The sequence below is a fragment of the Paramisgurnus dabryanus genome, chromosome 19 (genome assembly GCF_030506205.2).
Source record: "Paramisgurnus dabryanus chromosome 19, PD_genome_1.1, whole genome shotgun sequence".
Taxonomy (NCBI): Eukaryota; Metazoa; Chordata; class Actinopteri; order Cypriniformes; family Cobitidae; genus Paramisgurnus; species Paramisgurnus dabryanus.
Window position 1 is genome coordinate 21,188,666 of NC_133355.1, and position 14,021 is coordinate 21,202,686.

The window sequence follows — 14,021 nt, forward strand, 5'->3', positions numbered from 1 at the left end:
TTTGGGCACTTGGCAGACACATTTTTGCCCGGTTTAAAAGGTGGCTGAGTTTTGCTCTGCTGTTGTTTGTGTAATTATGATAATCACACTACAAACTTCTCTATGAGTTGTAGCATAGGATAAAAGACAGCTTGTGTATACTATTTGAGCTTAATTAAGATTCATAGACATGAAAACTCATTTCTAAAATATCTCCCTGGAGCATGTCTCTCTGGACACTGTGATTTAAATTTATCATCCTTTGTTTTCCTACACGAGCAGCACATCTGAGAAAACCTGCTCGATTTTGCCTCTCAATACTCCTGCCTCATTATAAATAGACTTTCTTAATATAGAGCTAAAACCGTTTGATCTGCTGATCAGAACTCACATTTCTTTATGTCTGACAGTTTGTCTTGCAGAGGTTGAAGTGAACAAAAATTTGTTTCAGATTGACTTTAACACTAATGTAAACATATTAAAATGGGTATTATGAGAGGTAATTATGCATTAATTACTATTAAAATGATATACAGCTGTATTGTTTGAAGTTGATAAGACATAATTGTAAATCTGTTTGTGCTTTAATCTGTTTGTGCCACCTCTTGAATGCTTAAGGAGGACAGCTTTTACAAAATGTCAACATTCAGGCTAATGTATGTTAGGTTTTGAAAAGAGTTTATGTTGACTTTTTGCATTTTGCACTTACTTCCATAAACTTTCTTTTTAGTAAAATGTATGTCTAATTCACACACTTCACTTAGTAGATGGTAATTTGTCTTTTTTAGTGAACCATCCAATCATATAGATAGAATATGTCTTGGTTTAAGTAATGAGGTTTAAGTGTATCTCAGTATACTGCGGCATTAAAAGTGTAGTTATTGAACTCATTACAGTTCATGTATACATTAGTTATAGTTAAGGATAAAGACATTAGGGTTATGGTAAATGTATATTGCACACTTGTTGTCTCTCCTCTCTAAAAAGGATGTACATAGCAGAGAATGTCTCTTAAAATGCAACAACATTCCCAGTAATATAATCGTTTACTCCTACATGTTTGGAATAGTAATAACAATCATATCACCTGGATAACATCAGTAGAATTTCTGAACGATGAAGTGCGTGACTGCCACTAAATGTTTAGTCATGGTGGTGGGGGTGTATGCGCAATCCTGTCTCTCATTAGAGAAACGGTTAGTCTAACACCTTAAGGCCAGGAGTTTCAATATCTCTGGCTGTGTGGACGCAGTCTTGATTTGAAATGAGGAAGATTAGACCCTCCTCTTCATCCAGCTTTGTGTGGGAGTTTAATACAGACTTACAGAGGAATAGCTCAGAGTTTCATTGTTTGGTTGTCAACTCCTCCAGCAAACTAAAGGCTGGCATGGTTTTAAAATAAAAGTATTGTAGTAACTTAAGAATTCAAATGCCAGTTCGTAATTACATGTTGGTCCTCTCCTATTTAAACTGTCCTGAATAAATAAATAACTTTGTAATAATGTGAAAAATTCACTTCTACTGTAAAAACAACAACATACAACACAAAGTGTAAACATAACGTATAAACATAAACAACATATAGACATAAACAACGTATAAACATAAGCATAACGTATAAACATAACGCATAAACATAAACAACGCATAAACATTAACAACATATAAACATAACGCATAAACAACATATACACATAAACAACGTATAAACATAAGCATAAGGTATAAACATAACGCATAAACATAAAAAACGCATAAACATAAACAACGTATAAACATAACGCATAAACATAAAAACATAAACAATGCATAAACATAAACAACACATAAACATAAACAACGTATAAACATAACGCATAAACATAAAAACATAAACAATGCATAAACATAAACAACGCATAAACATAATGCATAAACAAAACATATAAACATAATGCATAAACATAAACAGCGTATAAACATAAACAGCATATAAACATAAACAACGTATAGACATAAACAACGTATAAACATAAGCATAATGTATAAACATAATGCATAAACATAAACAACGCATAAACATAAGCAACACATAAACAACGTATAAACATAACGCATAAACAACACATAAAAATAAACAACGTATAAACATAACGCATAAACATATAAACATAAACAACACATGAACATAAACATAAACAACGTATAGACATAAACAACGTATAGACATAAACAACATATAAACATAGTGCATTGACATAATGTATAAACATAGCACATAAACATAAACAACAAATAAACATAACGCATAAACATAACATATAAACATAAACAGCGTATAAGCACAAATAAACATAATGAATAAACATATATAAACATAAACAAAACATAAACATAACGCATAAACAAAACATATAAACATAATGCATAAACATAAACAGGGTATAAACATAAACAGCATATAAACATAAACAACGTATAGACATAAACAACGTATAAACATAAGCATAATGTATAAACATAACGCATAAACATAAACAACGCATAAACATAAACAACACATAAACAACGTATAAACATAACGCATAAACATAAACAACACATAAAAATAAACAACGTATAAACATAACGCATAAACATATAAACATAAACAACACATGAACATAAACATAAACAACGTATAGACATAAACAACGTATAGACATAAACAACATATAAACATAGCGCATTGACATAATGTATAAACATAGCACATAAACATAAACAACAAATAAACATAACGCATAAACATAACATATAAACATAAACAGCGTATAAGCACAAATAAACATAATGAATAAACATATATAAACATAAACAAAACATAAACATAACGCATAAACAAAGCATATCAACATAACATATAAATTTGATATTTTAACTGCAGTGCGCTCTTTTTCCAGGTTTGACGGCACCATAACGACTTAAAAATATTTCAATTTTTTTTAAAACCGCGTCTTCACCGTAGCCTATATGTATTATTTAAGCATTGTATCATTCTGTATCAACTTAAATGAGCATTTCACCCGTAGAAACATTAATCTTTATTGAAAGTGCGTCATATTTGTAGTCGAAATGTAACATGCATTTTGAATTTGGTGCCTATTTGACCGAGAAAAGGGGTGTTTATAGTCTCACCCCCTTAATAAAGATATTGGACTTCCTGCTTTCAATGATGCAAAATGATGATTTTTACATCATTGAAAGAAGGAAGTGCAACACTGAAATCTGTATTTCTCCTGTCTCAGCTGCAACTGAGTAAAGATGCATGGGTTCTAACTATACAAAGCTTAAAGCAAATGGGTGAAGTGTCCCTTTAAGATGGAGGAACAGCTGATCATAGCTGTACAAGAATAACCAGAGCTGTACGATCTGTCAAGCCGCTATTATTTTGACACAAAAAGGAGCAACAATGCATGGCAATGCAATACTAAATTTATGGAGTGCAGCAAATGGTTGCTTAGCAACAAAAGATGCTACCAGAGCATTTATACCAGAGCGTTTTCTATTCGGTTTAAGGCGCGTAATGTAAACAGCCTTTAAAGGTGACATAGAATAGTTGAACAGGGTATTTATCCTTATTCTGTGATGTGAAATGTAGCATGTCCAAATTCATAGTATTCGAAAAACATTATGCAAAAAGTACCTGGATGACCTACTTCCAGCAAAATTTTGAAGAAGGAGGAAAGGCATCATCATATTCAAAAACATCGGATATCTGTAACGGTGCTCTATTAAAAAATAAATACATAAGGAAAGTTGTTCATTGTGGTTTAATTGTGCATCCAAGTTAACGGCTCACCTGCTGTTATGATGACGTGTCGTGATGTATCAGCATAGCAGATATAGTACTGTTTTAATGGTCGATGAGTAGGTACTTCATCTAAGTCAGTATATGTACTGTCACAGTATGCGGTTTCGGACACAGGGCATACGTTGAAATTAGCTAAAAGAGACAAAACATTGATTCAGACCAGACTCTAGGTCTATGACGAAATTGATGGATAGCTTAAAATCTCTAAGACGAGTTATATAGATAAATGTGAGGCTCAGAAGATGAATTTCTTTATAAAATGATCAAGTCATGGTGATTTTTAACTTGTTCTTACACGCCGTCCAGGCTCTTTTTTTGTACAGGTATATGGCTAAGCTGCGTGTGTCATATCTGTAAGCTATTGTCTTTTAGCCGGTGCTCCTATTTTATTCTTAAAGGCTTTGTTCAGACACACACACAAATAATTACATGGCTCTTCTTTAACCATACATTATATTTTCATACAGCATTAATCTGCCTGTTAACAGATGACTGCACCTCACCCTTCGCCTCAATTTTTAAATGCACATATTATTTCCTCCTCCCCCACTCGCTCGCTTTACGGCAAGCCTGTCACATCCTGTAAATATTGTCTGCGTGTGTGAAGTGTGCAGAGGTGGCTCTGCACTCGCTGATGCTCTCGGGGCAAAAATCTGACGGGCAACGGTTTGCCTGTTTCCATGGCAACCACATTATAATTACTCCAGCTTGGAGCGTCTATTGTGTGCGGTGTGTGTTTTGGTTCATAAACAGCTGTCTTCCCCACCCAATCGCTTCTGACGAAAGACGGCTACGACACCTGACTAAAAATGGTATCCAAAGCGCACAGTAGTAGTGATGTAGTGACTTAAGCTAGCGCCCTCCCCTCCCCCTTCAATCTCTCTTTCCAGACGCCCTCACCATGTGATCTGTCTTGTCGGAGCGTCATTGGCGTAAGCCGCCGTGGCGTCTGCCCAATCAGGCTTAAGCATTGAAATGGACATAAACTGAGCTGCTTGGAGATGCTTTCAGACTTCACAACGCTGATAATGCAGAGGAGCATGAAGATACACACTTTACGCAGCCCATTTTCATCATAAACAACCTGAGGACCATCTCCCCCCACTTTTTGTTTTTGCTATCATCGGGTCTGAGCATCCCTGCACAGGGTTCAGATCAGCTACACTGGGTTCGGCAAGCGTGGAGCTCAGCTCCCAAACATGGAGGTGACAATTGCACGTGAGTACAGCACCGCCCGTTCCCAGTCGAATGCTTGTGGTAGATGGAGAGAATGGGGATAGAGAGGATGAAGGTTTGTTGTTTGCACAGGGATCGAGAGGCGAAACACAGGAGCACAGATGGGGCAGGCTTTGTGTAGAGCTGTTCGTAGTAATCAGGTTAGAGACAGATTTCAGCTCGCGATTAAAGAGGCAGAGATCCAGAGCGAGCGCTCGCCGTAACCCACTCTCTTCCAGAGCCCTGCCCCTCCTTGGATGCTTGCTGTGAATGAATGGTTCGCTGTGATCGCCTCATCATAGGTTTCCCTCATTCCCTGTTATACCTTGACCTCTAGTCTCTCTGCCTGCTGTGCGGCTGTTCATCAACTTTGCATTTTTCATACACGCTTCCCACGTGTGAGCCGTGGTTGGAGAAATAAACCAAGTCCGTTCTGATGGGGGTTTTTTTCTTGGGAAGGCTTGAGCCAGGGTTAATCTCTTGTGTATATTGTTACGTCTTATCTGTATTCATTTTTAGAAGTGATGACCTTTAGTAGGTTATCAAAAAGACGATAAAAATTTCACGGCACGTCTGATGTCAGATGGGCTGTCAGATAGGTCCTAATGTAGATTGATTAGGGTAATATCGCAGGCTGTATATTTCACAGCACAAATCTGCAAGATCTCATAAACTGAATCGCATGTAGAGGTTTGGTTTGGTCGTGCTCAACATCAGCAGCCAAGCCCTCCGGTCCACAATCCCACACTTTAGTTTATTTCGCTTTGCACAGCAAGAGTCTTACAATCCATTCTTTATTTTTTTTCTTATTTTCTTAATACTTTGTAGATTTTTCTTTATTTTCATTCTTGTGTTATTTGTGCTTGTCTGTTTGTCTGCTTTTGCATCTCTTTTTCTTTCCATCTTTCTTTTTGTTTAAATTTTCATTTTGTTTGTTTTATTTTTTGTTGTTATTTTTTCTTGTGTTCAATTTGTCTTTTTTTTGTTTTGTATTCTTTTTTTCTTTCTTTCTTTCATTTTGTTTGTTAGATTTTTTTTGGTGACCCATAGCTAATATGTAGTTTCTCATTTTTACACTTTTTCATTAGTTTGTTAGTCTGTTTTTTCATTTCTTTACTTTTTTATTTCCATTTTGTTTGAATTTTCCTATTGTTTTTTATTACTCAAAAATTTTGTTGGCTAGTTAGTCTTTTTACATTTTCTTTCTTTCTTTCTTTCTTTCTTTCTTTCTTTTTTTTTGTTGATCTACAGCTTGTATTTACTTGTCATTTCTACTTTTCTCACTTTTTCATTAGTTTGTTAGTCTGTTTTGAATGTCTTTTTTTATTCTTTCCTTTTTATTTACTTTTTGTTAGAATTTTCTTACTGTTTTTTATTACTTGTTTACTTTCTTTTTTGTTGCGCCATAACTAGTATTTACTTGTCGTTAAAGTTTCTCCTTTTTACACTTTTTCGCTATAGTTTGTTGGGATGTTTTTGCATTTCTTTCGTCTTTTGTTCCTTTGTTTTGTGTTGATCCATAGCTTATATGTAGTTTCTAATTTTTACACTTTTTCATTAGTTTGTTAGTCAGTTTTATTTTTCATTTTTTTTTACTTTTTTCCATTTTGTTTGAATTTTCCTATAGTTTTTAATTACTTGTTTACTTTTGTAAATTTTTTCTGTTGTTGAAAAAATCTTGTTGGCTAGTTAGTCTTTTTTTACATTTTCCCCTTTTTACACTTTTTCATTAGTTTCCTGGGATGTTTTTGCATTTCTTACTTCTTTTGTTTTTTATTCTTTCTTTCTTTCTTTCTTTGTTGATCCATAGCTTGTATTTACTTGTCCTTAATGTGTAAAAAGGAAAAACTTTTTCGTTACTTTGTTGGGATGTTTTTGCATTTCTTTCGTCTTTTGTTCTTTTATTCTTTTTATTTCTTTCTTTCTTTTTTGTTGATCCATAGCTTGTATTTACTTGCTAATGTTTCTCCTTTTTACACGTTTTTTGTAAGTTTGTTAGTATGTTTTTGCATTTCTTTTGTCTTTCATTCTTTTCTTTCTTTCTTTCTTTCTTGTTGATCTATAGCTTTTATTTACTTGTCATTAACTCTTTCCCACAAGCATTTTTTTTAAAAAGTTGCCAGCGCCAGCATTTTTCATGATTTTCACACAAGTTTAATGCCTTCCAGAAAATCTTCTTCTTTAAATATAAACATACATTATACCAAATGAAAGAACAGACCCTCAGTTTCAAACAAAACAAAAACGTGACATCCTACCTTCATTAGTTCTCTTCTTATCACCTCTCAAAATATGGGTAGGTTTCTTCAAAAACACAAAATTTTAATTTGCTGAGATGAAGCTTAAAAAAGCTGAGATAATTCCATTTTTGTGAAGGACTTTTGATTAGAGATCAGATACAGAGCGATCCTTAAAACATACACGGACATGCAGCTGCTTGCCCTAGGGCAATAGTTTCGGGTTTTATAAGGGTTAATAGCATTATTGTGGAAAGCCGGGAATACTCGTCATTGGCAGGGACGCGTTTTCTCTTAATTGACGAGATAACTCGCCGATGGCTGCGAAAGAGTTAATGTTTTTCCTTTTTACGCCGTTTCGTTTGTTTGTTGGTGTATTTTTGCATTTCTTTCATTCTTCTTTCTTTCCTTCGTTTCTTTTTTCTTTCTTTTTAACATATTGCAGTCTTCATGCTCACACACTTGCACTGCCCCACCACTGTAGTAACACCTGCTGTGTACTGCACAGGGCGCAACAAGATTATTGAAGTTCACCTTGTGAAATTTTGGTAATGCTTGCCTCTCTTCAGTACACTGTGTGTTTGAATCTTCTGTTTTGCTATCTATATAGACAAGCGTCTTTATCTGTACATCTGTTCGGTAACCACTATTTGAATGCACACTATTCAAAGAGAAATTTTGACAGATGGCATCAGTTCATAAATGGCTTATGCATAAATGCAGGGTGAGGGATGCCAGGTCATGTCTCCCAACACTCAGCAAGCATCCAGCATTCTGCTCTAAAACTAATAAACCAATATCTCTATTGTAACCTTGCCCTAAATAGAGAGTGGAAGAGTGACTTTGGTTTGATATTAGTTTTGTTGTTTGCTTCACCTGTTTCTTTCTGTGCTGAGCCAAGCGATGGCATCCCTGAAAGCAAACATACAGTTTTGGCATGCATATGCATGGACAGGTGTTTTTCACTCTACCTAGCTTGTTATTTGCATTTGCCCCAACTTCTATGAAGAAATGACGCCTGATTGTATCTCATCTAAAAGCGTTGCACGATTTTTGCGGTCAATGTTCCCAGCAGCGATGTTTTTCCGGCTAATGATGTCTGTTTTCTCTGTTGTAATGCCCATTTCTTTGATGTGAATTATTATTAACTGTTAAAAATTGTTTGGGGGAGGAAACAATATAATTAGCATGTCAGTTGTGGAATGGATAAATGTCTCATTTCTTTTCCCTGCCTGATTACAGCACTGTTCTCATGAACCATAACAAGCAAAATATTCATGTAGAGGAAAGACTGAAAGGTGTGCTACATGTTTCCCAGCATGCACTGCACATTTTATTTCTTTTTTTTTCATTGGTCTATAGATTAGAGAATGGGGTTTATTATTATTATCTAAACACTGTTTGGATGATTGATAGGTTGTAAATAATTATTACAGTCAGTATCATTGATAGTCCAAGTGATGCAGTTGTGTCAAAGGCTTGTGCATTGATAGAGGCTATAGTTTACAGAAGTGTAATGAATATTCATTCATGTTGCGTTATCAGATTCTTCATTTGATGTACGTTTTAATTTTAAGTGACTGAACTGGAGTGGTGCTTAATCATTGATCCTGTCTTCGAGCTTTTCCAATAGGAACGTTTAGGGTTTGATCCCCAGAATTTGCCGTTTGCAAGTTCTTTGACAATTTTGTGCATGCCCTGGTGCAGAATGTGATAATACGGATGCTCTTGTGTCTTTTTTGTGAACAAATCATTAATAAATATCATCATCTTCTTCAAGGCTTTAGCTTTGCTCTCATAAACTTGTCCAATGTGATTTATCTTCGTAAGTCAATAAGAAGTTCTTCCGGTCTAACAGAATAATGGCCTTTGCGTAATTACAGACAGGAAATAAATACAAGCATTAATTACATACTGCTGAATAAAACAAAGAGGCATTCATATGAATTTATGATGGATAGCTGTGCAAAGTTGTAATTAAAATTAGACAGAAGTGATAAATCGTGCATGCCCTAATTGGACACAACTTTGTTTTTGATTGGCTGCATGGACCAAAGAGGTGAACAAACGGATGAATCTGCAAAACGGTGCCAGGGAACCATCTCGAAAAAAAACTGTAGCCGTAGAGAGGACCAAATTCCAAAATGCCATTTTAGAGATTAAATGCTCGTGTGTGTCCTGTGCTATAGTACATTATTTTCCTTTCTATAGTTTTCCTTTGACGTTATTCAAATTGGTTGAAGTAGACTGAAATGTCTAATGCATGTTGGCCAATACTATTCTCATTGGAGAATGTCTATCTAGGAGACCGTTCTCCAAAAATAACAACCTTATACTGTACAAGCAGCTTATTATGACATACAATTACAGGGATTAGTGTCCTCTAGTGGCCAGCAGGTTATTACAACCTGTGGTTGCCTTTCTGTGTTCAATGTGCCAGATTATGTGCGTTTAATTTTCTGAAAAATTAGAAATGGTTTCATTATCATTTATGGTTTTAATGATTTTTGGAGTATCTAACCCCACCCCTACCCTAAACCCAACCACTTCTCAACCATATAAAACACACAGTAAAAGTACAGTCATGCGTATTTATTGCATAAATTGACCAACAAACGACAGGATAAAAATATTAAAAAGCACTCGTGTTGCAAACCTTGCAAACTTCAGCCATACAATTACTTTATATGAAGAACATAATCAGGAATATTAGAACATACCGCAGTCAGTCACATTCCAAGTTGACGTAATGATGCAATCGGTCATGAGACACGGAGAGCCAATAATATTTCTCAATCAAAGTTGATGTATTGCTGCTTATGCCGGCAGTTTTTCTACAAGTGTACACCAAATCTGAGATTTACAGTGGATAGTAATCGCGTCTGCTTCCAGTGCACTTATGTATTGCTGTTCTTGTGTTGCTATAATTGCTTCTATTGTTTACCTCACTTGTAAGTCGCTTTGGACAAAAGCGTCTGCTAAATGACAAAATGTAAATGTAAATGTATTTGGGGAATGGATAAACTACCTAAATAATATGGGATTTGGGGATAGGTTGGAGGTATCAAGACCTACAGTATTTCCTTCAGAATGACATCCATGTTTTGTTTGTACATTAGAGCCATTAGTTTGAAATCGTTTTGGACTTTTAATGAAACATTTGTACTAAATTGTAATCAGCCAGAGAATCTATTTATCGTGTTTCAGCCATTCAGTGCCATATTACTGTACAAAAAATGGGTAAAAAATGTTTAATGGCAAATGTCTGAAGTCTGCTTTAACTCTTTCTCCGCCATTGATGAGTTATCTCATTAATTCTGCTATTATCCACTAGATGGTGCGCTTACTTATATTTAAGAAGTTGTATAAGAGAACAAATTAAAGCAACACCAAAGAGTTTTTTTACCTTAAAATAACGTTTCCAAAAAAGTTTCAGTGGTTCATCCACTCTAAACAGGGTGAACGGCACTTTCACATTCACTTTGCAGCCCTCTATCGGCCAAAGCCGCACTAAAGAAGTTTCCAACCATCGGGTAGTGGTCCTGTAGTTCGAGTGAAAACTACAAAAACTTGCTTTACGGCAGACCTACAATCCAATTAGAGCCAGCTATGCTGCAGTATTTACGACAGGGCTAATGAACAATTACGCTTCTAACCTGTAGGGGGAGCAAAGAGCAGGAACTCTTTAGTGTTGCTTTAAGATATGATGAAACTTTTTTTTTTCAGTTTATTTGTTTGTTTGAAAACAGAGGATCTGTTCTTTTATTTGATATATTTGTATCTTTAAATATTTATAGAAGAAAATTTTCCTGGAAGGCAATTTTGTGAAACTTTCATAAAGATCACATAAAATGCTGGCGGACAACTTTAAAAATGAAAATGCTGGCATAGAATGAGTTAACATAAAAATTGTGGGGTTTTCCATTTGATATAAAATTATATTAGTATGCTTCTTGCTGTAGCCCTCATCTTTTATTTGCCTTTAATGGCACTGACCTAAAACCATAAGCCCCTTCATTCTTCAAAAATGTTTCAGAAACACTATAATATTAAGATTAATCTCATATTTTTGTGCTTAAAGGCAGATTTGTTTTAACAGTGTTTTGACTTTGACATTCAGATGCATTTGATTGTGCGTGTGCCTTTAAGTGTTTTATAAAAGATCTAATGCATCACCATAAATCTGAATTTATGGTCCAATATTGAATAACAGCCTAAGTCTTCAGTTTGCTTTTAATATTTGTAACTCACAAGCATGCTAGCACGGGTGTGCCTCATACATCTTAAAAAGTGAACTTCGCTCATTGATCTGCAGTACAAGTCATAAACCCCGCCCTCTTCATGCAAACGAACAGGACTCGTTTCAAAATAAGAAAATAATTATGCTTCAATAAAAATTTGCGAAAGATGGTTTTAGTCCTTTAAGGTAGTTTTTAAGCTGATATATGTTCAATTGTTAATTTTTGTGATAAGTTTCATTTAAGGTAGTAATTTGATGCTTCAAACAGGGCGTGTCATTATGATTGACATTAGTGATTGACCGTTTCTCTGAGCGGACTCTTTGAGCTTTAAGGTGAAGATTAAATATACGAACTACTTAATTTTTGATTTCACACCGACAAAATGATTTGTATTTAACCTACCTTACTTTAGTTTAGCAAGTCAGTCAAATGAGACATTCAAGGGGTGTGGTCGAATTGGGCATGTAAGCGTTTGGGCGGAAGTGTGATACCACGGCTCTTCGGATGATTCCTTCTGCGCATGCCCTGGCTCCAAACTGAGGCTTTTGCATAACGTTTTACTAACATTTTACAATTTACTACCATGGAAAGAAAGCGGGGTTGCACCGTCCATCTTTTTTTACAGTCAATGGCTAGCACACACACACTGCATGTCACTCTGTATTATCTGCAGGCTGGCACACAGTGGGCGAATGTACTCTGTGCATTTAGATGCACAGCTGAGGAGAGGCGAAAGAAAGACAATGAGGTTGGCAGGGTGGTTGAAATCTCGCTTATTTCTCGCTGAGAAAGTGACACGCTCGGTCCGGATCCCCTCTGTTTGTCTAAAAAAAGACCCTTTTATTCACAAATATCACCACCCACCACATTTTCAGTAGCTGAAACTCCACCATTCCCTCATCTCACCTCATTCTGGGTATGAAACGTCTGCTGGCATTGTTTGATGTACAGGGGCTGATAAAAGGAAGTGAGAGGGAGCCTTGGATAAAATTAATGAATTTTGAACCATGAAAAATTAGCAAATGTGCTCTGAAAATTGCTTCCCCCGCCGTAAGGGATCGTTTCAAGTGGACACGTTGTCTTCTTCATACCCCACCTGCAGCTGTCAAAAGCCATCCCCATTAAACACTACTGTGATGCTTGAATCGAGCTGTCTTGGTTTATTTGTCTACCAATCACTCCTCTCATTGTTCTAGCGCCAGCACATCAGCCCAGTCATTTTTTGGGAGGGGGAGTTGTGACCTTGGCCCAGACTTATCACTAATTAGACTCCATGTTACCGTACTGCGCAAGCCAGCAGCACCTGCTCCTCTGGATAACAGGGTGCGTTGACATTCCCAACTTAGCTCTGTGTTTCCCTTCAAATCATATCATATGATCAGTAGCTAGAGGCTTTCTACGAATGCCAGCCGTGTGTTTGCGACTTCGAGCTGTGCATTATTCAGGCTCGACAGAGAAGCCGTGGCTCTACAACAGCCGGAAGTTTCTTAAAGGAACACGCCCAGATTTTGGGAATTTAGCTTATTCACCGTATCCCCCAGAGTTAGATAAGTCCATACATATTTTTCTCATCTCCGTGCGTGCTGTAACTCTGTCTGACGCAGCCCCCGCTAGCTTAGCTTAGCACAAAGACTGGAAATGAATGGCAAACTGCTCCCAATTAGTGACAAAATAACGCAAACATTTTCCTATTTATTTGTTGTGATTTGTATAGTCACACCGGGTACAAATAACAAGGTGATATGAGACACAGCGATCTTTTAACAGTATACATACTGGGAACTATATTCTCAGAAGACGAAGCACCGCTACATGGGTGGAGTCCTTGGTGTGTCAAATATAAACATTTTCTTGGTTAATTTATCCTAACAGCCAGGTTTGTCCATTTTGAAGAAATTCCAGCATTTTTAGAGAGTGTGAAAATGGGTTGTCCACCTCAATATGGCACATAACAAAATGTGCTATTATTTGTACGTCTGTGTACTACAGGTGATGCAGGTGGTAAAAGAGCAGATCACTCGCGCTCTCACGATCAAGCCTAACTCTCTGGATCAGTTCAAGAGTCGTCTGCAAAATCTGAGCTACACTGAGATCCTCAAACTGCGTCAGTCGGAGAGGATGAACCAAGAAGACTTCCAGTCCCGGCCCATCCTGTAAGCACACTGACACAATACTCAAAATCTTTCGTTATCTGGATCTGTCTGTCTATCGACCTACCTACATAGTTTTAGGACATTTTTGTGTTGACCTTTCAGAGCTCAATTGAACTGTAATGTAAACAAGTTGAAAAGTATAACATGAATGAGTAACACAATAATAAGAATATCTAAATGTACAATCAGTTTTCACACATTATGATTTACATGGTTTCCTATGTCCTAGCTAGTTAAATTTATTAATAAAGATTAAAAAAAGTTTATGTACCTGAGAAGGCCTGTAGACTATTATTTAATAAACAATTATATATTTGTCAGTGTGTGAAGTATCATTAAAGCATCTACAGGTACATCAACTCTT

General features: G+C 36.1%; 1 protein-coding gene across 6 annotated transcripts in view; it reads left to right on the top strand.

Moving 5' to 3' along the window:
• elmo1 (engulfment and cell motility 1 (ced-12 homolog, C. elegans)) overlaps positions 1-14,021 on the top strand; it is a 108,912-nt gene that overhangs the window by 84,418 nt on the left and 10,473 nt on the right. For 5 of the 6 annotated variants that reach the window (XM_065292581.1, XM_065292611.1, XM_065292601.1 and 2 more), the window contains one exon: positions 13,494-13,657. In XM_065292581.1, coding sequence (XP_065148653.1) covers positions 13,494-13,657 — 164 coding nt within the window. Of the gene's footprint in view, positions 1-4,790; positions 5,030-13,493; positions 13,658-14,021 lie in introns of those variants that run through there. The other variant, XM_065292629.2, reaches the window with a different exon arrangement.